Source organism: Hakea prostrata, chromosome 7 (assembly GCF_041222555.1).
Source record: "Hakea prostrata isolate BN-2017 chromosome 7, UWA_Hpros_2, whole genome shotgun sequence".
Taxonomy (NCBI): domain Eukaryota; kingdom Viridiplantae; phylum Streptophyta; class Magnoliopsida; order Proteales; family Proteaceae; genus Hakea; species Hakea prostrata.
In genome coordinates this window covers 18,826,965-18,851,981 of record NC_142606.1, presented here as the reverse complement: position 1 = coordinate 18,851,981, position 25,017 = coordinate 18,826,965, and the positions used below count along the sequence as shown (strand labels likewise).

The following is a 25,017-nucleotide window of genomic DNA, read 5'->3' as shown; positions in this document are numbered from 1 at the left end:
TTTTAAGACTTTTTAAGACTAATCCCTTTTAAAGACTGTTAATGTTAATATAATGATGCATGTATCCTGAGACAATCGCCTTAGATTCAACATCTTCATGGTGCCCTAGATCCTAATCTAAGTGAGATCTCTATTCCAAGGAGAAGATGAGATCCTTTCTAAGAGAGATTCAGAATTATAATTAATTATTAAATTAACAGAATTTGCAAGCCATTGGAAACTCTTCACAGGAACCAAACTAGGCTCGGTCAATAGAAACGAGCAATTTTCAAGCTGTTAACAGGATATACCCTTTTGTTAATCAGCAGTTAAAGCAGAAAAAACATAGAAAATTCTCTACTAATTGCTCCTTAATTAATGGATTTTCTATTTCAATATTTAAAATGCTACCTCAACTAAGTTGCCCTAGATAGCCATGATATTCCGTCTTCTCCCACCATACCTTATGTTACCTTACGTTGAGTTCAAGTTTGGGAAACTCCATGTAAATTCTGTTTGCTAGATGTAACTGGGGAAAAGTGGTCATTTCAAATTCAAGCAGCCCTTAGATTTGGAATTTCTCTGTAGTTGCAGTAGTAGCTTGTGACAGATGTGAGAATAGTGACCTCCCAAGCAGATAAAGGTTCGCCATTGATGTATAGAGTTGATGAGCTGCACATAGACAGAGCTTTTTCCTAATTATCAGTTTCAAGCTAGTGAAGTGATGACCAAGCTACTCGAACATGATAGTCGAACCACTAAAAGAATTGGCCTAAACCAAAGCTTTTGGATGCCCAGATCAACTAGAAAGTTCATTACAGCTAGGAGCATTGATAAATCAATGGAGAGGATGTAAGAGAAAGGCTGAGAAATTTTATTGGAGCAAGTACTATGCAGTTCAACACTAACAGTCGAAAGGGATTCTTGGTGACAGTTAAATATTAAACGACTAAAAGTAACATCAATGTTTTCATGATGCTACTTTTTCTATGAAACAACAAAATAAACATCATGAGCATCAAATGATACTAAAACGAGTGAGTCCCTGATGTGCCGGCTATAGCAGAAGTCGGGACTCCAAGGAGGAAGTTGCAACTTGCTTGAGCCTTCAACCTTCAATGATTAGTTTGCTGACAAAATCCTACTTGTAAAGTTCAGCAATTTGGTCTCTGTATTTAGCAGTAACTTTGTCTCTCCTTATTTTCATTGTAGGGGTCATTAAGCCACCATCAATCTGCAATTAAATTGTATAAGCAAGCTTTCACATCTACAACCAAAGAAGTAACTGTGATGGTGATCTAGAAACTTACCGTAAAGGGCTCATCCACTATTAGAATTGGTCCAATGTGAAATGAGCATTCTGAAGTCCTGCACAAACATAAATCCGTTTGGGAACCCAGAATGAGATGAACAGGGTTCAATTGAATTTGGATCCAGTAGAATAACTTACTTTATGGTCTATTACGTAATTAGGTCTATCAGGGAGTTTGGTTTATTTTATAATATCTTTGATTATTGTTGGAGGCATCATGGTGGAGTCATAGTTAGGATTTTATTTCCAAGTCTTGGGAGTCCAAGTTCTACTCCAGTCTGAATTAGACTAGAAGTGTTCTGATTCCTTCTATTTATACCATGTATCGTGCAATTAGAGGCAATAAGTAGAAAGAATGAATGAACTTTGTGTGGTGTAAGCATGCATGTGCAGTCTCCTCCCCCCCCCCCCCCCAATTTTCTCCCTTTCCTCTTATTCTTATGAGATTTCTTCTATTTCTTGCCCTGCAACTCTGATTCTCTTCAGGTTGCCCCAGTTCTCTTCTATATTGCCTCCCCATTAATTAACTCGTCTCCATAGAACCTCTCTTGAATGCACAACGGTGAGCACATTCAATAGACTCCTGATGTAACCTGGCCCCAGACAGTCCCAGAAGAGCCAAAAGGGTGCCCAAGCCCACTCGAGAATGAAAGCAAGTCGAGGGGAGCTGAATCAGCACATGAGCAATTGGCCATTATCTGCCCCATGGATCGAATCCTGCCTAGTTGGAATGAGTCCAGCTACCTTTTTGGAGTTATTTGCTTTTTTTTTTCTTTTGCTATTTAGAGTCCTAGATTAAAAGATAATTGAGAGTTTCAGTTTGAGTGGAAGTTAGTTGGCCGTGATACAATTCGTTATCCAAAGGGGATCTAATCTTTTAGAGTTGTTTTTTATTTAGAAGTTAGCATTTGAGTCCTCATTTAGCATGTCTTTTATTACTTTAGGGTACAAGTCTTAAGGTAGTTGGATCCTATCAATTAAGGAATCCTAAGTTGAGTCAATTTTGTTTTTGAAGGCTGTAAAATTAGCCTAGAGTCAATGTAGTCAGTTGGCTTAATTTGATGAATAAAATTTGATTGAAGAAATAGACTGTGAGAGTCGTAGGATCCCTAGGTGTGACCTGTGGCTGGGTTTGTGCTATTGATTTTGCAATTCTAAGGTCTTTATCTACCTCTAACTCTTCAACATCAAGCAGCAAGTTAACTCAGGTGACAAGTGCAGTCCCTCCCCCTATTGCCTAGACCTAGAAAGCTACCCCAACCCCATCGCAAACACCCCCTGCCGTTTCCCCCTTAGTTTCAGGCTTTCAGCCAAGTTCTGCCCATTCCCCTAGCAACCATAGCCCTTCCCCTTCCTTTCTTCTTCCCTGCAACACAGCACACCCCTCCCCGTCACACCTTGATTCCCAGCCCCTTTAGACCCCTTTCAACTTCCCCTAGGATCGCCCCAAGCTATAAAAGCTATCCTACAGTTATTTCCCAATATGGAAAATTCTGCACTTCATCTTCTTCATTGAGATTTTCTGCAGAATTTTTAAAACCCTAAATTGATCAATCTTAGACCTGAAACCCCTAGTACAGCAGTGTTTTGAGCCTTAGAATTACCCATAACCACTGTTTCTGTTTTCCCCTTCGAAGTTCCTGGACAAACCCTAAGTCTAGGGAAATGACCAAATTACCCCTAACCCTAGACCTGGGTTACATTATTGGCATCAGAGCTGCTGGTTCCAACAACTCCAAGGAGCTTCAAATCACTACGGATAAGCTAGAATTAAGTAGATGACTGGGAAAATTTCTGAAGGGCCAGCAAGACATACTTATTCAACGGGCTAATCTAAATTCCAAGCTTGCAAACCTGGAGCAAGCAAAGCCAGAAGAAGATTGGAGGAGCAGTTGCCCTTTCTACACCAGAGCCCAATCACATGGAATCAGGAAGACAGAGGCCCTCAGCGCAATTTAGAAGGATTCCAACACCTAGATGCATCACTTGGGAAATCCAGAAACTAAAGGACCCAGTCAAGAAAGCAGCCCCAGCTCTTACAGTGAGGACTATCCAGCCAGTAAGTGCCCTCAAAGAAGGGGAGATCCAGTCTCCCAATTCCCCAAGCCAGCCCCGGAAAAAGAAATCCCTTGCCACCTCTAGAAGCAGCCCTTGATGATGAAGACAAAACCTTGAATGAACACCATGAGTCCAAAGAGTAGCTGCCCCAGAATTTTAAGGTGGCACCAGAGTTGCTTAATCTGGCCTTCCCTCCATGCAGTGTTCATCACACCTTCAGCCTAGCACATAAAGAAGAGGTAACCAACAGAGACTACACACTTACAGAGTCATGAAAACAAGGCCAAGACAGAGAAGGACCTAGGCCATGTTGACAAGGTCCTAGCAACTAAGAAAGAGTTGAGGCACCCACTCCTCCAGGGGTTCTTTACCATACAGAAAGAGCATTGCTGCCCACAGATATCAGGTCTATACCAGCACCACTGCCATGCGAAACTGGACCTCCTTTGAGTCTCCAATTTCTTGATGAAGATACTGCACACCTTCTAAAGGCTATAGCTACAGTAATGATACAGGTGTTGATGGAGAAAGGCTCCCAAGGCATGGCTATCAACTCCAGCTTTCCTCCTAGGGCTCCTGGCATAAATGCCCCTAGGATTGAAGACTTCATTGCCATCAATCCTATCTTCCCAAAATTCTGTCAAGGAAAGGTGCAAGCAGCAACATATCTGCTACTTCCTCCCCACTGCAAGATGAGAGGATGGGTTTACACGGAAGCCCTCCAGAGGGTTGATTCTGAGTCCCATGACAAGCACATTCATCAGGAGATGAATGTTTTCAAGAAAAGCGGAAGTGATGTAACCAGGCCCCAGACAGCCCTAGAAGAGCCAAAAGGGTGCCCAAGCCCACTCAAGAATGAAAGCAAGTCCAAGGGGGGCCAAACCAGCACAGAGGCAATTTGGTCATTATCCACCCCCTAGATAGAGTCCTGCCTAGTTGGAATGAGTCCAGCTACCTTTTTGAAGTTATTTGTTGTTTTTCTTTCGACTAGATTAAAAGATAATTCAGAGTTTCAGTTTGAGTGGAAGTTAGTTGGGTGTGATAAGATTCCTTATCCAAAGGAGATATTATCTTTTAGAGTTGTTTCCTATATAGAAGTTAGTATTTGAGTCCTTATTTAGTAAGTCCTTTATTACTTAGAGTTCAAGTCTTAAAGTAGTTGGATCCCTATCAGTTACGGAATCCTAAGCTGAGTTAGTTTTGCTTTTGAAGGCTGTAAATAGCCTAGAGTCAATGTAGTCAGTCGGCTTAATTTGATGAATAAAATTTGATTGAAGAAATAGACTGTGAGAGTCGAAAGATCTGTAGGTGTGACCTGCGGCTGGGTTTGTGCTATTGATTTTGCAATTCTAAGTTCTTCATCTACCTCTTCAACATCAAGCAGCAAGTTAACTCAGGTGACAAGTAAGTACAGTTCCGTCCCCCATTGCCTAGACCTAGGAAGCTACCCCAACCCCATTGTGAACACCCCTTGCCTTCTCCCCTTTAGTTTCAGTCAAGTTCTGCCCATTCCCCTAGCAACAGTAACCCTTTCCCTCCCTTTCTTCCTCCCCGCGATATAGCACATTCCTCCCTCTGTCACACCTTGATACCAGCCCCTTTAGACCCCTTTCAACCTCTCCCAGGATTGCCCCAAGCTGTAGAACCTACTACAGTAATTTACCCAATCAGCCCTATTTACCCCAGTCTATGAAAATTCTGCACTTCATCTTCTTCATTTAGATTTTCTGCAGAATTTTTAAAACCCTAAATTGATCAATCTCAGACCTGAAACCCCTAGTACAACAGTGTTTTGAGCCTTAGAATAACCCATAACTGCCTGTTTCTGTTTTTCCCCTTCACTGGAAGTTCCTGGGCAAACCCCAAGTCCAGGGATAATACCAGATTACCCCTTACCCTAGACCCAGGTTACATTAGCTCCTTTCCCTGTTGGTTCAACGTTAACGTTGTCTGGAATAGGGGTGAATATGCAAGTGATTTAAGTGACCAATAAAGAGAAGAAGTCAAATTCTGAGGATAAATTTTGGAGGGCACTGAAAACTCTTACAGTAAGTTACAAGTGGCTTGCACTGAAAAAGAAAAATAAGAAGAAAGTAAAATAGAGTCCAATATAACTATAGGAAAGACTCACCAGGTCTGGAGCTCTTTGCGTACAAGATTTGTTATTCTCTCTTTACTGAGTTCAGAAGAATCAGCATCTAAAATGGACAACTTCTTTGCCACCTCTTCTCTATTTGGAACAATTATAGCCCCCAGGCGTCGTTGATCCTGACTCAAAAATATAGAGAAATTACACCAGGTGTCCGCAACGACAATACTGATAACCAATATACCTAAGATTAACATTTTAGAAGAGAAGGGATTGACAACGACCTGAGACAAAAGATCTGTTTAATCTTACCTGGCCAATAACAACAATCTGTTGAATTAGATTACACTGCAAAGCTGCTTCCTCTATTTCTGATGGTTCGACATTTTCACCTATTTTATATTAAACATCAACTAAAGTTCATGGTGATAGAATTGAACAAGCCATCTGGAAAATGAGTACAAGGCAAAGAGAGAAGTCTCAAGAAGTTCATGACAACCAATCCAAAAAATTTAGAACATGAAAATAATAATTCATTATCTAACTGTTAAGCATTTTAAATGTGATCTAACTGCTTATGAAGCAAAGGCAAAAAACTTCTATATTCTTCTTTTCAGATAGGTATCTGAGATTGGGAATATATAGTTCAAACCACTACACAAAGAGTTAACACCTATTTAGTGTGCCTTGAGTGTCAACCCATTGAAAGCTCATGGATACAGCTTCACTGACAGGATATTAAGTTGCTCACACAAGAACCCATGACTAGACCTGTAAACGGACCAGATTCGGCTAGGAAACACCAGTATCCGGATCCGAATCCGATTAGCAAATCCGCTATCCGAATCTGAATCCGGCAAAAATTTGGAGAAGGCATCCGAATTCGAATCCGAAATTTTATCGGATATCCGATAATAATCCGATCCGATAAAATATCTGATTATTGATTGATAATTGCCATTTTTTTACATTTTTTATTATAATTTCTAATTTCCGATTACCGAATACCGCTATCCGAATCCGATTACCGGTCGATTATCATCTATTTTTAAAGAAAAAATGTTAAATACTTTACTCTATCCGGATAAAAATTTATCCGGATATTATCCGATCCGATAAGCAATTATCCGAATCCGATTGCTTAGCGGACGGATACAAACATTTTCCGGTAAGAAAATTTTCGGATACAAATACCTTTAAACGAATACGAATGCGAATTCGGAGGTGGATTTCGGCTATCCATTTACAGGTCTACCCATGACCAGCAAAGTTGGGGTATAGTTCACTATTGCTAATGAACTTGAATGAAAATAGAAACCCTAAGGGGGGACATCTTGGAACCATGTTCCAAGTCCTGGTTTTGAGGCCAGTTTCTCAGTCAGGCCTGAAACCAAGGCATGCTGGATGTGGTTTCAAGGTTTTAAAACTGGGTTTCAATCCAAGGCCTCCTTCGGTCAAAACCTGGGTTCCAACTAGGGGTGCAAGTTTGGTTCTAATGGCCGAAACAACCTTGGCCTACCCTCAGCCCTAGCAGAGTTTGGCTCATGATGGCCCTCATAAGGGTCAGTGTTGAGTGTTTGACTAGGATCAGCCTTGTCTGGCCTGGCCTGACCCTACATTATTGTAGGTTATTTTGGTAAAAGTAAGGCAACAATATGGAATTATGCATTATTTTATTGTTTTGTGGTCAAGATTAAGTTTTGGGTCAGGGTTAAGTGTCCAACCTGACATTTGTCAGGGTTAGCGCCAGGCTACAGTTTTAAAAAGCCTGGCAATCGCAGCCTAGTTTCAACTACAAGTTGTGTTTCACCCAACTCCAAAAATGAGAAATCTCAGAGACTTCTGTCAGTTTCGAATGAGATTTAGTTCCTTGGTCAAAACTATGTTAGTGATTTACCATCAACATCCTGACTGGCCACACAAAATTTCAGACTCAATTTCAATCATATACCCCACATTGGCTAGCATCCTCATTGTAGGCTTAGATTCTAAATGATTATTTCCCCTTTTTTTTATTTTGACGGGTGATTTTCTTCCATTAGCCAACACTATTTGGCTGAAAGTTAACATATGGAAAGAGGAGCTGCAGTTCTAACAATACATAAATTTCAGCCCCATATGCCCTGTCATGTGGCAGTATTTGCAGTCAGCCCATAAAGACTCTCTAGACTGCACAGACGAGAAAAACCATTTAAAAATATGAGATGGAGAAACAAATGAAAAATGTACTCACATCTAATAGGTGTATTCCCCCAGTAGGAAACTGTAATCAAAGCTAATTTGGACTTAAGGCATCTAGTTTACACTTCAGGTGACTCAAATTGGGGTTCCTCAACCTCAACTATTGAGAAATCATACTTCACGACACGGGGTTACAAGCTGGAAGACAGTGGACATTGCTATGATTAATTATTTTTAGGATCGGAACCTATCATCTTAAGCATAATGATCACTTGGCATCTGCCACCAGACTTTCATTTTTAGGATTAATGTGATGGCTGTTCATTGGGTAATCCGGTGACCTCATGCACAGCGATTGTTGAGTAGATGGGCTGGTTCTGTTGTTGGAGTTTTTACAGTTCGAATACAGAAGGGATATAATGTTGGTAAACTTGGGGTGGAGGTGCTCAAATCAAAAGGATTAAGTTAGGTCATAAAAGGAGATTCAACAAATATTATAACATGGATGACCCATCCTTAGGAGGAGTTATGGTAACACATACCAACCATTAGACCCACTTGTTCCATAATTGTTCAATCATTAAAGTTAGGTTTCAATAATCCAAGAGATGCTAATGAGGTAGCCAATGATTTGGTAAGTAGGGGATAATTCAACGACTCCCAACTTGGGGTGGAGGTGCTCAAATCAAAAGGATTAAGTTAGGTCACTATAAAAGGAGATTCAACAAATATTATAACATGGATGACCCATCCTTGGGAGGAGTTGTGGTTACACATACCAACCATTAGACCCACTTGTTCCATAATTGTTCAATTATTAAAGTTAGGTTTCAGTAATCCAAGAGATGCTAATGAGGTAGCCAATGATTTGATAAGTAGGGGACAATTCAACGACAACCACATTTTGGGACCCATATTCCTCCACAAGGCTTTAGCACTCTGTGGGAGTCATTATGTATCCTGAAATTTAGTTCTCATGTTCTTCTGGTAGAGCTCAAACAGTTAAAAGCATGACCCTCGATTCTAGAACATTAGTTTAGATGGAAGTCAAGAAGTGTAGGAGACTAACAAAGGTGAAGGTGGAATGTTGGAGTAGAGAAGGAAGATGATGCAAATGTTGTGCACTGAAGTATTGTAATCAACAAACCTATATTACTTTATTTACTAGAGATTCGCAAGGAATTACATATGCCTCCCTATGGAGGCAAAACATAAAGAAAGAAAACCTACAATATAAATCAATTAGTCAACATACTAGATCCTAAGCTAACTCCACTACCTAAATGTTAACAACTTTTTTCATGTGGTTGATAAAACTAAAATTACCAATGATCGTTTTGGTTCCAAATACATCTCATAAAAGGTCCCTCCATACCTCCAACACTATTCTATTGAGGTTGCGTAATTTTTCAATAGTAAAAGAAAAAGGGGAAATTATTAGAGTACAACAGGCATGTGTTAGCTTTAGGATCAACAGTAATTTTAGGAGAGGGAGCTGATTTTTTGGTACAGAGTATTTCACTCTTCATTACTAAGCACTAGCCACAGGAGAGTGGGTGGGTCTATTTGATACAGGACCCACACCCATCTGAGTGCTACATGTAAGTGCAAAATAAAGGAGAAAGCTATAAAGTAATCATCAAAGTTCCAAAATTATATAATTTTCATAGGAAAGATAGGTACAAACATAAAATGTCATCTATCTAATTCAAGGCACTTCCTATTGTAGCTAAATTTATACCAATGAGATGGGTGCAGGGTTCACTTCCACTTGGACCATCCATTGTGATACCAAGTGGCATGTGGCAAGTCCACAGTTCACCATGCAGAGGTGAAGTACAAAATAACTTTCCTCATCATTTTTTTTTTTTGGGTGATTACATTCCTCATCATTCATCAAACTTTGAATAAGACATGTAGTTAAGGCACCACAGGACTCTCAAAAATTATACCTGTAAAGTTCAATGGCTTGTTACACCAGTAATAGTTCACACTTTACGGCAGGAAAGGTTGAACCTGGTGTGAAGGCTTCTGCACAAGCAGAGCCAGGGGGAGGGGGGTGGAGGCAATTTTCCTTTGCAGCCTTACCCCAACAATTTTTCTAAGAGGCTGTTACAAAACAATACCTTGGCCTCAAGCTGCAACTGTTGTCCACCAACCGTCGCACCAAGCCTCCCCCCCCGCCCCCGACACTTTACAGCAGGACCTTATTCAAATAGACTAGGAACGCAAATTATAAAGCAGCAAGTCTCAAGACTGCTACATGAAATGGGAAACCATAAAGAGAAAGCAATAGGCAGATGACACTAAAAGAGTGACACTGTAAATCCAGATAACTCGATTTCTGCCTAGCTACAACTTTGGAATAAAAAAGTACAGAGCATTGCAGACTGGTAATCATTTTGATTCATAGATCTTACAATTCACTCCTTTTGACATCAAGTGGCATTAACAGAGAAGCATTCTCATAGATCATTATATTTTTAAGGTTTTCAAATATGCACTTTAGTTATTTTTATCACACGATCTTTATACTGATAAGTGCCAGTTAGATGAAATTATCTATACAGCAACCAAGCACACCTAGCCTAAAAATGAAATGCTAGTTCAGCTGTTTAGCGATACTAGTACACTAACATGCACAAATAGATATAATCAGAAGTCATAACTACTCAATCCAGTTACGAACGGTTCGGTATCATGCCTTAACAATACCTGTTGTAAGAACTATAGTATCCTTTGCACGTCCTTCAAGAACAATCATCCCCCCACAATGACGACTTCGTCCTCTTGAATGATTAGGAGAAACCCAACCAATATCGCCAGTATTTAGCCAGCCATCTTTATCTAGGACCTGTTTTGTTGCAGATGGATTCTGTTCCAGAAGGGGAAAAAATCACATGATAAAATATAAGTGAAATAGCAGCATATGTTGAAGCAACATTTTAAATATTATTATTCTTGAACTGACCACTGTAAGGAGTCAGCCAATCAGCTCAGTAGAGAATTGGAAAAGGACATTCTAAATTGCTTATATCACACCAATGCTTCAGAAATAACAGATGCCCGGGGCACCTCCCCTCCCCCTTCCTTTGCCACCTGACGTAATGCCTTTCTGGTTGTTTTCTCCTCTTTGGGAGCTTTAGTTCTCAATTAACTTATTCATTCAACCCCCCCCCCCCCAACCAAAAAAAAAAAAGGGAAGAAGAAGAAGAAAGAAAACAGTCAGTCAATATGGAACTTGACAGTGATTCTAGTTTACTTTCAAAGGAAAGTCACAAACTTTCTGCTAGAATGGCAATTCCAGAACAAGCCACCCTGTCCCCTCAACCTTGAGAAAGCCTGTGGCAGAGTCCTGAGAGAATCTTGCATCTACTAGAGAAGAGAACGGTTTCAAGTAAATATATGGATACAATGGTAAGTCACTTCCAAATAATTTTGAGCCCCCTTTTCTTCCAGATTAGAACAAATTTTGGGTATAAGACAAGGAGAGTCAAAAGATGGTTACATAATCTAATTAAACCAATAGAAGTACTAAGATAATCGCTAGTTTAATTTCTTAGGCATAAGATTAAATCTGATAAGACGATTGAACATAAGTTTTGCAGGAAACAAAGTGAACTGGCACGAGAGACGATTTACATGGACATGCGCTTAGAAATTTGCTTGAGATATAGATAGAGAAACAAACATTTCAATATATAACCATGTAATCTTTTGCGGAAGTAACTTTGCATAAAAGAAACCAAATTGAAATTCAAGAAAGTACCTTAAAATAACCCTTCATCACCTGGGGCCCTCTAACCTTAACAATGCCATTCAAACCAGCAGAAAGGATTTCGTCAGTTTCAGCATCTACAACTTTGACCTCTGTTTGTCGAAGTGGGTGCCCAACTGAACCAAGAACCTGTAAAGGATAAATCAGTGATGCCAAGTTCTATGATTTATTATTCTGTCTGGGGTTAAATAGAAATTATAAAACGGAATTTAAAAGGAAACCAAAGAAATGAAACTTAAAGAGAAAACACCATGAAACATGACTCAACGCAAATGGATAGTTGAATAATAACATTAGGTTTCAACTGATTTCACTAAATATATCATATTATGCAAGCACTGAACCAAAATAGCAGCAACCCTCCCAGCATTCTTACATTGCATTCAGGTCTTCGAGCAGCAACAACAGGAGAAGCCTCAGTTAGACCATACCCATTCTGCAATCTCACGCCAATTGCCTACAAGTTTTGCGTTAGCAACTTCTAATCAGTTAAGTGGAAAATTGTCACTTAAATCTATTCTGCAATCAGAATGTGTCCAGACTTTCACCTCGAAGAACCTGTCAACATATAATGGTAGACTGCCACCACCACTTATACCAGCCTGTGTTTTGTCACAAATCTTTGTTCAATTCACTTGCTAACAACGAACTGTATATCTTTCATCAAAATAATACACCAAAGAGAATGAAGAAAAGAATGTAGATTCTAAATAAATAATGATAACAACATAGTAAGCCAACCTTTGAAATTCCAATTGCTGAACGAATTTTGGAGTATACAAGCTTCGATGCCAAAATATGCAACGGGTGCAAGATTGCACAAATAATTCTTGCTAGCAACCATTCAAACATTGAAAGAAGATATGCAGGTTGTATTGGATTTCTTGTTAGGAACTCTCCCTGAAAACCATGATTGAATTAATTCATGAAATAAGTCCCCGACAAAAAGTAGACCTTGCCATGTAGAGGAAGAAAGCCTAAAAGAACGGCTGAACAAGTCAATATAAAAACATTTTTCCAAGAAAAGGAAGAAGAAAAAAAATCAATGCATGGTAGCCCATACGGCTGAGTTGGAACACAAGAACCTGCATGTGACCGGTTAAAGGGCATACTGTCCAATACAACAGTTCAGGAAAAGGTTCAGACTGATCATGTCACTCCTCCAGATGGCTTGAAACCAGGATGCATTGGGTTGGAGAAACAAGAACAGCTGTGGTGTTACACTTTTTCCTTGGTCTTAGTTCTTTATCCAAAGTTTTTTTCAGCAGAATGATTTTAAGCTACTCAAGTTCAGTGGAGTGGAGTTACCAATCTTAATGAAAATTTAAATTAAAAAAGGTGTACGTGGTACACAAGGGTCCTGCCAAAATAGGGTCTGGGGAGGATCAGCCATACACTGCTTCACAAAGACGCTGTTTCCCAACCTTAATGTGATTACAATATGAAAAATAACATTAATCAGGAATCCAAAGTGTATCTTAAGTCAAATTAGAACCTCACAAATCCTCTTAAACTCCATGTATTCCATGCTGATCTTGATGAACGCTAGTGCGACAAGCTTTCGAGCAGTGGAGCTTGTAGAAATTTGATTCTGGATTCCCCTGCAGCAAAGAGTATTACTAAACACAAGCGGAGTGCATTGGTACAGAACCCTATCTACCAAGCAGCTCAAAATCCTAAATAACTGATGCACAGCAGTTACAGCAAAGCTACTCAAATAAACAGACTTAAGTAATGCATGCGTACATAGTTACCATGGAAACCTCATGACACCCAAAGACTCCAACCTACAAAAAAATTCATTGCTATCTGCTAAATTTCTGTATTCAACATCAGAAGTAGCTGCTACTACATGAATCAGTTTTATTACACATTACTTGGCCTCTTGGCCTTGTTTTTTGGTCCATTATTGTGTAGTGCTATGTATCTTCTTTCTCTTCATGCACCCTTTTAGATTTTTTTGTAAGGCTTGTGCCTCTCCTTTAAACTTCTCGTAAGGTTTGCAATTGCATGTTAGTTCTCTTTTGTATCTCCCTGTCCCCCTTCTTTCCTTTGGTAATGAATTTTTCAATTCATCCAAAAAAAGAAGAAAAAAAAACTTTAGGTGGACTTCAGCTGTCAGAGAGTCTATATTCATCAAACTACGGTTATAGCAAAATTCGAAGGATAATGCTAAATAGCCTAAAACAATGTAGTCATAATAGATGCTACATTCTGGTTAAAGCATTCTTTAATGCTCTGAGTACTGAAGCGTCAAAATAGAAGGCTTCCTGCTTTCAGTATAAGCTGACCTAGTGACCTCGTCCCTGTACCTAACATTAAGGATGCCATATTTCCTTTCTATCCAAATGGACCGACAAATAACAACAGGAGAAGGTCTCAGACAATCTGACAATGGGAACAACTTCATGATTGGACTAGTGATCAATAATATCACCCAAGATACAGAGCCTAAGCAAACTTAATCAGGCAGTGGGTCAAAAGATAGGCCAGTAACTGATAGTTAGCCTTGGAAGAACAGCTACACTATTTTGTTAAAAAATATCAGATGAACACCATCTATGGATACAAGGAGGGAGACCGCAGATCAAGCATGAGCTCCTAAAAGAATCAATGCAGCTCCTGCCTGATCTTTGAATGTCATAAGACTAGATCACAGGGAACAACTTCTTAGTGCTGGCTATTCAAAAGTAAGTATTTACCAGGTCGAAGCAAGATAGTACCAAGTGATTATCTTAGGTACTATGGCTCAATCATAAATAAAAGTGGTGATAGAGGATTAAGTTTCCCAAAAAATTAAGATAGGGTGGCTGAAGTAGAGAGGTGTGTCCTTGTAATCGACGTATTCCTTTAAAACTCAAAGGAAAATTCTTAAGGACCATTATATGACCAGCTATGCTGTATGTTGCAAAGTGTTGGGTTGTTAAGAAGCATCATATAGATAAACTCAGTGTAGCAGAAATGAGGATGCTAAGATGGATGAGTGGCAAAACTAGGAAAGATAAGATAAGGTCATACTAGAGCTAGTCTAGGAGTAGCTATGAGAAAGTCGACTGCGGTGGCACGGGCATGTTCAACAGAGGCCCTTAAACTCCCTTGAACAGAGTAGCAATCTAATCCAAATTAAATGAATTAGAAGAACTAGGGGCAAACCTAAAATAACCTTAAGAGAAGTGGTGAAAAATGATATGCATGGATTAGGCCTTGTATCTAGTATGACATCAAATAGAGCTATTGGAAGGCAAGAGTCCATGTAGCCAACCCCATTTATTACAGACAAGACTTCTTGTTGAAAAAAGAAAGTACTAGTTTCTCAAAGGATGAGGAGGGCTCTGATCTCCCTACCATTATCTTTTCTTCATCCCTAAAAACCCAAAAACCACCACCAGCAACTTCTCCAGGGATCCTAATTTAGATCATAACTTTGTCATCTTCTTGACTATCATAGTTATAGCATCCTTTCACATTTTGATAAATTTATATAGGTCCTTGCTCCCACAGCAAACCACTATTAATAGGTCCTTTGAGAAAGTGGTGCTGTCTTGCTTTGATCTGGTAAATGCTTACTAGAGAAAGATATACAGTTTCCAACATCATTCCATCATACTTATTTTCAGGGTACAGAATTACCTGTAAAGTGTCTCATATACGAGAGGAACGGAAATAAGGAAATGTGGTTGATAATGCTTCAAGTCTTCCTATCAAGAAAAGCAGCCACAACGATAAACAATGAAGACTTGGAAAAGCCATCAAAAGCATGACACTACAGGAGTTTGTTGTCATCTAAAAATTTTTCCACAGATAATAAACTAAGAGAAATTAAGTTGAAATAGCATATGAAATAAAGTTTATCCTATAAGTGGGATAATATAACTCTCTTCTGCAGTTCAAGATTTTAAAGAGAAGGGACACTGCCAAGAACAAACCAATGATCTGACAAAAAGTACCTTCAAATTTGGCACAGATGTGTATACTTGCTCAACCCCGCATGTAAAGATAAAATACTCAGCTGCTCGTTCATAAGCATGCCAAGATGGAAGCATGCTTAAAAACCTATCCCCAGGTACTGCAGGTACTATGTCCCAAAAGTTTCTTATCTAAGTAAACAATTAAAACAAAGATCCAACTCAGGTGTTTTTCTTAAAAAAGGAGAGAAGATTGTGAACAGATACAAAACATATAAATATAGACATCATAAGAAACACAAGAATTAGTTCAATTGAAGGACTAAAACATGGCTTTCATTTGTTAACATCATCACAAGTAAGATTTCAATAAACTAAACTAGAAAATGAAATGAAGATGCTAGGATACATGTTTCCCACCCAAGATAAAACAAAACAAAGAAGGACAAGAGTAGAAAGAGTATGACTTGGTTATCCACATTGCTTTTCGGAAAACAAAATAGCTGTTAAGAAAGAGGAAAAGGGCAGAGAAATCACTTATTTTCAACCCAGAATGCTAGACATTAGTTAGAAAGAACTTTTGCATAATATGACGTCTAACAACCGAACCTTTACCAAAGTATTATCTGATAAAATATAAGAAAAGACAATAACCATACCTGATGCAATAGATTTTGATGGGTAAGCATAACTCCTTTTGGATTGCCAGTGGTTCCACTAGTATAAGCAATTGTAGCAATATCATCAGAGTTGATTGCTTCATAAACGCAGCTTCGATCTAGAAATAAGCTAGTTAATAGCTAAATGGTAGGCCCACCAATCAAGAGCCAAAAAATTCACAAGCAATAGTCAAATTCCCATGTTAAGCTAACAAAGTCCAGACTAATGTATGCAGAAATTTCACCAATTAAGTGACATCCACACATAGTACAAATCAACATATTTCAATAGTCAAAGTCTATGAACAAAAAACTTCTTCGAGACAAAATCAAGATTTATCACTTATCAGTATAAACTGGTTTTGAGAGAGTGAGACAACAGTTGCAGCTCCAATTGAATGTCTACATCAAGTATTTCTTTCCTCAATACCTGTCTCTGCTTTTATGCTTGACATTAGGAAACACAAAGAAGTTGATGTGGTTCAAATTGAAGATTAACCAGGTGTATTCTAAAAATATAAAGGAGTTAAATGTGTACAAAAGAGTCTGCTGGAGGAAAAAGACCTGCCAAGAGTCCTCTTTGGACCTACATCCAAGCATATGGGAATGATTATCCAAGGTTGGGTTTAGTTGAAATTATGTAAAGACTGTTTCCCTGCTAGTAATTTTCAGTTTATTAAGTTACAACTTACAAGTAGGTGGACCTAGGTTCATTAGGCCGTTCAGAATCCTATGGTGAGGTCTACAGTTCAGACTTCAGTCAAATTCTTTCCCTTCTCTTTTTTTCCTATTTATTTTCGTAGCTACTGATTTCCTGGTTCTTGTATCAGACAGTGTCCGCAGTCCACTCAACAGTTCCATCTTCTGTTGTATAACAATCAGGTAACACTGACACTGCCTTACCCATCAAAATTTGAAAATCACACAACCTGACCGGAGGTGTTTTCAGAATCACCATGGGAACTCTAGATATAAAGGTTAGCCATCGACAGCATCAGGTATTTCTTGCTTTGGACAACAATTAACAATATGCTGTTAGAAACAAAAGCATAGCCAAGTACACAATAACTATGTTACTATAAAAGGCAAACATCAATCTAATGACAAATCTGCTGAAAGGAATACCCTCTTTATGGGAGTTAATCAACTTTTGATGGCTTTCTCGTCCCGCTTCAATGATCTCCTTGAAGCTAAAAACAGCCATGTCCTCTGTTAATTTAGAATTTATGCCCGACTTCTCACCCCAGAGAAGGATAATAAATTTTACAGATGCCCTGGAAATGATTGTTTCTGCAATCCTGTTGAGAAAATCTGGATTGTCCACAACAAGAGCAACACTGAAACAACAACAACAAGAAAAAGAAAAAGGACAGGATGTTCAGCAATATCTTCAAGAAAGTAAATTTAATCAGATACTTTACATTGAGATAAATAGCTACTTCACTGAAGGTGGAAAATTCCTTGTATTGCTTCTTTGGGTCAGTTGGGTCCCACAGAGAATTTCGTTTGTTACTATCCTATTTTTACTTTCTTTTTTCATAAGAACCTTCAGCACAAAAAGAAAATAAGATATAAAAAAATAAAAATAAAAAAGTTCCTACAGCATCCCTCTATCCCTAAAGCATGGATTTATGATAAATGAAGTGAAAACACTAAATATAGATCCAAAAGCATGATAAATAAATAAAAAAGCTCCCAAAAACACAATTATAGATTCAAAAATGCACAACAATAATAATAATAATAATAATGAAAGCTCCCGAACGTCAACGTTGATGAAATTTGTGTTAAGGAACACAAAATATTCTTCATGTTATAACCAAGGAACAAATCTCTGTCGAAACTAGGATTTTGACCCAAGAAAAGGCTGAAATTTTTAGGTTTCAACCAAAATTTCGGTCGATACATATGATTTTTTTGAAATTTCGACCCTAGGTTTCGGGTCTCATATGATGTCCATTTCATTTTATTTCTTGCCTCCTAGCTATTAAAGCATAATAAACACAATGGAACTAGTATTTTGCAAAAAAAATAAATAAATAAAATTATTTCTTGCCTCCTAACTATTAAAGCATAATAAACACAATGGAACTAGTATTTTGCAAAAAAAAAAAAAAAAAAACCACTGAAAATTTATCATTCAAGTATACTAACAAATGAGTAGTTCCGACAAATACAAATTGTATTGCATACAAGCATAGAATCATCAACATTCTTGAATTGTTTGGAATGGTTATGATGAGGACATCAGTGAGCAGTTCCGAGTTTACCGGCGACGCCGACGTAGAGATCATCCTACGACAGCATCTATGTGGTGGATGATGAGTTCGGAGGTTATCGGATTGTTAGGATCCTATGGTTCGATGAGAAACACTGCTCATAGGCAATTTGTCATGTTATTTTCTCTAGTCTTAGTGGGTTGGGTAGTAGTTTACTATTGAAATATTTTAATTTTATGTTTGAGTCCTTATGGGCTGAGCCTAGAGTCTATTTTGGCCCAATTTTAAATTATTTTGAGTTTGAGTTATATTTACAACTTAAGTTGGGATTATTTTGGGAATTAAACATGTAGGGTTGCGAGGAATCAATTTTTTTATTTAAACTTGTGTGGAATTCGTTTTTGGCAATCAATGAATGAAAAAAAGAATTAGAGAAGAAGCTCACGCTGCTCTCTCTCTCTCTCTCTCTCTCCTGGCGGTACTAGTTCTTCCTCCTCTCTCCAGGTAAGCTCTCTTTCCTCCTTTCACCCTTGTTTCCCACCAGAAAAATTCCCCTTGCTCTCCTTTACAAAGATCTACTCTCTTTTTTCTCAAAAAAGACCTAGTTTCTTTCCTGGAAATCTTCTTCTTCTTCCCCGAACCCCACGGTTCTGTTTTTTCTTGCAGAAAAAAAAATCTTTGTTTTTTTATTCTTCCCTCTTTCCCTTATATGGCAGTCTAGTTGTCTTTTGTTAGTCTCCCTTCCCTTCTCTTTGTTTCTTTTCTTTCTCTCCCTCTCTCTTATCACCTACTCTCTTTCCTAGGATACGCTATTACTTCAAAATATTTTTTTCTCCTTTCCTAGGATTCACCACTACTTCAAAAAAAAATTCTTCTTTCTCTTATTTATGTTCCTAGATGCTTTCTAACCCCTGTTTTGCAGTCAAGATCAGTAGGTAACATTATCTCTCCCAAAATATTTCTCATTTATTCTTTAGCAGTAGTTTTGTTTAAAACAAAAACTTCCCAAGACTCCCTTTACATTGTTAATTGTTGAATTCCTTGTTAAAAATCTAATATTGATTAGGACAGCTCTATTTTTCTTTAAGTTTCTTTATACCCTTGCATTCAGTTTAGTATTATGGTGTCAAGATCCCCATCCCCTTGTTTCCCTATTGATTCTTGTTTACTTATGCTTACCAGTAAGACTTATTGTGTTTATTTCTCTACTTTAGCTATCTTACATGCATGATTAATCAGATTTTAAGTGCTGCAAATTCCTTTTTTTACTATCTGTCAAGATTAGGTGTTTAATTCTAAGAGTCTAGTAGCCCACTTTGTAGGTCCCCTAGTTTCTAGGGTTTCTCCTACATCAGGTTACATATACAACAAGTCAACAAAATAAAATGACGAACTATATCAAGTGATGGTGTCTCACATATATTAAGTTGAAGCCCATATATCATATATACATATGTATTTTGAATAATTTATAAAATAATTATTAAAATCAGAAAATGAAAAAAAGGTAGCAAATAATCAATCATAGATCATAGTCTTAGGCTAAATATATATTAATTTCAAGGCAATACAAGATCATTTAAGGCATGAACAAAACAAAAATAAAAAGAAGCGAAGTTTGGAACTGTTGGGTATTGCTCATGCTTCACATTCTATTGCTGCCAGAGTTTCTTTTGTAGCTGTTGTGGCTTAGGAAGTGTTTGGAGGCAATAGATGAGAAAAGAGGTGCTTGAAGGCAAAAGAGTTGTGGAAATTAGGTGAAAATGGGACAGAAATTAACAAAAACCGAGGAAAAACAAATTGGAATGTTGAAATGGTCAAAATTTCGGTCGAAATCTCCGAAATTTCAGTCAAAACCTATAACTTTTCCGAAATAATTGGAATTTTATTTCAGTTTTCAAAAATGTAGGCATTTCAGTCGAAATTTTGGCCGGAATTTCTTCTATGGTTATAAGAGAACTAGTAGAATTAAGTCCTTCCCAGAGATTCAAGACTAGAACTATAAAAGATTTCCCATTATGAACATTATTTGAATTTCAAAAAGAAAGAAACAATCATCAGAGACAACTTTGCCTAAAAAGAAGTTTGTCAATAAGAATATGGTCTTTCTGCAAGGTGCAACATTTCATGAGTTCTGTAGTTCCTATAACTATTTGATTCTTTTAGAAAATTCAATTCCTCCACAAGGACTAGATATCTTTCTCACATACAGGATCTCATAAAGAAAGATATTCTTCTGGTTTTGCTTATCAGGCATGTGATCCCTCTAAAGAACCAAGGGTTGGCCAATGCTATTTCACATAGTTAGTGGACCTTCCCAAGCAACAATGTCCTTTTGTACAGGAAATGGGAATCATTTGATTTTAGTTTTTTTGGATACACCAGAAGAAGCTTCATTAAATTTGAACATATAGGTTTCTTACTCCATGGGACTCTCCACCCTATCTTCTTAGAAAGGAAAGAATTAAAAAATCAGTAATCAATTTCAAAAGGTTGTAGAATTTAAAAAAGAAAATGATTCTTGGTAATACATTGTGTACATGGATTCAAAATTCAGAATCAAATCGACCTACTTGGGTCAGGGCTGATCTGAACCCCAGGCAATCCATGTATGAGAATATAGGTTTTGGGGCAGATTACGGTTGATTTCTTCTGATCCATCTGGTGCAGATCAGAATCAGGTTGACCTGATGCTGATCCCAACTCCAAGTTTAATAACCTTGGCCTCCCCCTGCCACCATCCCCCCGGGTGCGGAAAATAAAAGAAAAAGGGACCAAATTAGACTAGTTTTAACTACAAGATTGTCAACAACACCTTGATGTTCAACAAGCAGTTTCCAAGTGGAACATAAGAGTTATTCAGCTAAGTAGGCAGTTATAATAAATAAGAACACAAGAAAGGCATTACTTTTTCTTTCTCTTTGTGGGGGTTCAGGGGAGTTACTAAAAGTATTACTTGAGAATTAAGATGCAATTCAAACGTATGAGTTTTATATTTGTAAAAGCAGAATCAGTTAGCTGATGAAGATGATCAGAAATACACATGAAAGGACTTTTTCTCCTAACCTTTCAGAGTGATTGTATATGTGCAATAGCTCTTCATTGGATGATCTTGTACCTCTTACCACATCAATTGCTCCAGTTGCCATGATTCCTACGTCAAGATGATTTTCTTTTCAAATTTGAGATCTAAAGTACCAATTTTTTTTGGTAAAGATCCAGAAGTATCAATAAAATAACTAAGAATATACAATGGAATCATAAAATAGAAAACTACAGCAAGACCAACAGCTTGTAATATTCATTACAAGAAGATACATTTTAAATAAGGTTTTGGATATGCAAAAATCCCACACAACACCCTCCACCCCCCCCCCCCAAAAAAAAAAAAAGGGTAAAAGGATTACAGGGTACCTTGATCAGCAACAAGCCACCTGCATGAATTATCAGCAAAAAGGGCAAGCTTTTCATCTGGTTTCAACCCAACAGCTCGAAGTCCTTCAGAAAACTCTAAAATCTGCTGCTCCAGCTGCCAGTGTCACAAGGAAACAGGATATCAAAACAACCAATAGAGAAAAGACATGCCACATTAGCAATCAAGCAGTTCATTTCATTTCTGAAATTAGTTCAACATGGAACAAAATTGAGCAACCATAATGATCATAAAATGTTCTACGAAAACACAACAGACTAAAATACGATTACCTGAATGATAACTCCAACAATTACCATCAGGCATCACCTCAGAGGATGTAGTTCAAGGATCCAGCCAAGTCAATTTTCTTTACAAAAGACAAGAGGGCTCTAAATCTTGTTACAACCAACAAATGGCACCAGTAAGACGATGAGGTTTTGCATTACTTGATTGTTGGCAACTTGGTCACTAGTCTACCACATATTTATCAAACAAGTTCACAAAGGTTTTGATGCAACAAAAATGTGAACAACTCCAGGGATGACAGAAGGCTGTATGTGCTCTTATAAGCACAATAACCAACCTCTTATAGCCTTGAATGAAACTTTTCAAGGTTTCAAAGGAGAGAACTCCACTACTCAATTCTTTCTCATAATGAACCATCCTAGTATGTTGGAACATTGTTCCGAAGACTACTAACACGTAATTGTTGAAAAACCAATCTTAAACTAGGTCTAAAGTATTGGAAATGTTTAAAACAAAGAAATATATGACTTAATTATGGATTTCCTGATGTAGAATAATACAAAGAACACTTGCCTGCTTGTAAGTCAACTCTGAAGGAGGGTCATGATAGGGATCCACCAGTGCTATCCGATCGCCATATTTTTCTGCTGAAGACTTCCAAATATCTGGAACTGCCTTCCAATCTCCAGAGGCTGGGATGTTATCACTTGGAAGTAACACACTCTCTAAAAGAGGGGAGCACCTCCTAACTTGTGGCTTTTCTGTCTGCAAGAATGGAAACAACCAAACAGATGTTTTTAAGTAACCAGTCTAATTATTACAATTATTTCTTTCTTAAATGTAACAATGGTCAGAGAACTCTCGATATCTAACCAAGATCTTGCAAGATATCTATCTTTTTCCATTTAGCAAGACAAGATGATATGCTTAGCACATAGGATGTCAAATCTAGACTCTCGAGTTGTAATTTTGATGATTTGTAATTTGAACTATTAATATCTGTAGTGTTTGAATTCTGAACTTTGAGCAATAATGTATGAACATATGACACATACGACAGGCAATTTTAAGGTTTTACTCCAGCACAGTGACTTCCCCCTCAGGGTCTGCATTGTAACTTACATTACACTGTTCTTGTTTTTTTTTTCCCCAATATATCTGAGGTCCCCATTTGTTCAAAAGGGCTGAAATAGGCTGGGAAGCAGGTTTCAGCCCCGGACCTAATACCCCTAGAGCCATGAGTTGGCAATAAAAACTAAACCAACTCAGTGATATCTCAGGGAGATCTCAAGCCAACTCTCTTTTTTAAATTGGCGAGACAGGTCCCGAGATTGAGATCTTGAACCATGACCGCAATCTTATAAAGCACTAGGCCTTAAAGTTATATTTGCACAATAATCAACGATGGGTTTTAGCACATAGAATTTTTGAGGTTTCACCATTTTCTTGCTTTATCTTTATTTTCACTATTTTTGTCGTGTAGAGGCGAATTCAGATGAGAATCAGGTACTGGTCTTTTGCATCTAAATGAGATCTGATCAACAGAAGAACCCATTCGACTATGATAAACCTAACACAAAACTCACATAAAATAAAATTTTAAGAATGTTACTTCCTCAACACTGCTTCTCCTTTGAATTCTTGAAGGTCAGCAAAGTATCCATCTTGACACAAGAAGCAACAAATCAACCCTCTCTGCAATGCACAGTCTCCTTCAGTCTACACAAGTTTAATTATAATTTCACGAGCTTCTTATGATTGCAAACAGACATCATGGATCCGTATAATGAAAATAAATGTAGAAAAACAAATGCCCCTAAAATGGACATCCAAAATACTTTCTTACCAGATAAGAATGAAAGTCACAGAAACATGCATTCTTAACATGCACATATAAAAGAAGGGTTGTCTCTATCATCACACGGTTGATCGGCTGATAATGACCAACACCTCTTAGTGAAGAGGTCGTGGGTTCGACTCCTCCTGATGGTATATGTAATATCCCCTTCCCCTCTATATAAAAAGAGCCTTTGAACCAAAAAGAAAAGAAGGGTTGTCTCAAATTCCTATGTTCAAAGAACTAAACTTTTTCAAAAATAGTAATAGGTACAAACCCCTTGGTATCCTTGACAACTATGTTTGAAACAATTTCCCTCTTTCTTGTCATGTTCCATCTCTTCCTCTCCAAAAACCATCTTTGTTCCAAAGACACAAACACAGAGAAAGAAAGAGTTCTTTGTCTTACTTTAGAACTTCATTTTAGTTCGATTATGCAAAAATAAGTGAATCAGTAAGCCATAGCAGCTTCTTTCATACCAAATTACCAATGGATAGGCGTGTTTTAAATAACTTCTATAACCCAAAAAGGACCCTAGTTCCATAAATCGGTGATAACTTACATTATAACGACTTAAAGCAACAGCAGTTTTAGTTTTCGTGTATTTTAGAGCTTTCCGTGTAAGACCTTAGCTTTAGACACATGTGGAATGATTAGATGTAACTGGAATACGGAAACCCATTTTTAGAGATCAATTTTACTACGGCACACCCCTTACACTACGACTAATTCCTTTCCGCAGTATTTAAATCATGGCAATATGAATGCAACTAGTCAAAGAACAAGTGAAATGGTTATCAATTTGAATCAACAGTTAGTCATAACCAAATCCAAAAACAGAGCAACCAAAAAGAAGATTGCAGAACACTCACAAAGGCTTTCAATTCACATTTTATGGTAGGTCTCCAATTCAAACGAAACCAATGGCCTCCAACACATCTTCCGTACGAGAATTTCGCACCGCCGACACAACGACGATGGAGAAGAAATGCGAATTCTGGCCTACGTCCATTATCAAAAGAACTCGAGACGAGATTTGAATAAAGAGAAAAGCTTCTCGTTGGATGCAAATTGCTAGAAACAGAAACGAGAGAGTTCATAGTATTCTCAGAAAAGCAAATACACAATGAAAATATTAACTTCGACAAGTGGTAACAGTAGAGAACACTGCTCAAATAAGCACTAGAGAAAGCGAAAGAAGACAGTTCCAACCATCTGTGAGATCGGCGGAGAAGACAAAGTGAGTAGAAGACAAAATGTTGACATCTGAGAATCGAAATGTTGATAAAACCCACTCAGCCAATGGTGTTCCATGCTGGTTTCCGGGTATTTTCTGGAC

At 37.9% G+C, this 25,017-nt stretch overlaps 1 protein-coding gene across 1 annotated transcript; it reads right to left on the bottom strand.

Annotated features, from left to right (window-relative positions):
- Window positions 1–487: 487 nt before the first annotated feature.
- Window positions 488–25,017, bottom strand: LOC149010309 (putative acyl-activating enzyme 16, chloroplastic). Its single transcript, XM_089160333.1, has 18 exons — window positions 24,551–25,017; window positions 22,415–22,606; window positions 21,595–21,709; window positions 21,247–21,334; window positions 17,087–17,298; window positions 15,962–16,080; window positions 15,345–15,494; window positions 15,028–15,095; window positions 12,893–12,998; window positions 12,139–12,297; window positions 11,946–11,999; window positions 11,774–11,854; window positions 11,389–11,526; window positions 10,335–10,494; window positions 5,751–5,830; window positions 5,481–5,617; window positions 1,290–1,347; window positions 488–1,213 (listed from the first exon to the last, which is right to left on the bottom strand). Exons 1-18 carry the CDS (start codon window positions 24,776–24,778, stop codon window positions 1,121–1,123), a joined length of 2,238 nt encoding a protein of 745 aa, XP_089016459.1. The 5' UTR covers window positions 24,779–25,017; the 3' UTR covers window positions 488–1,120.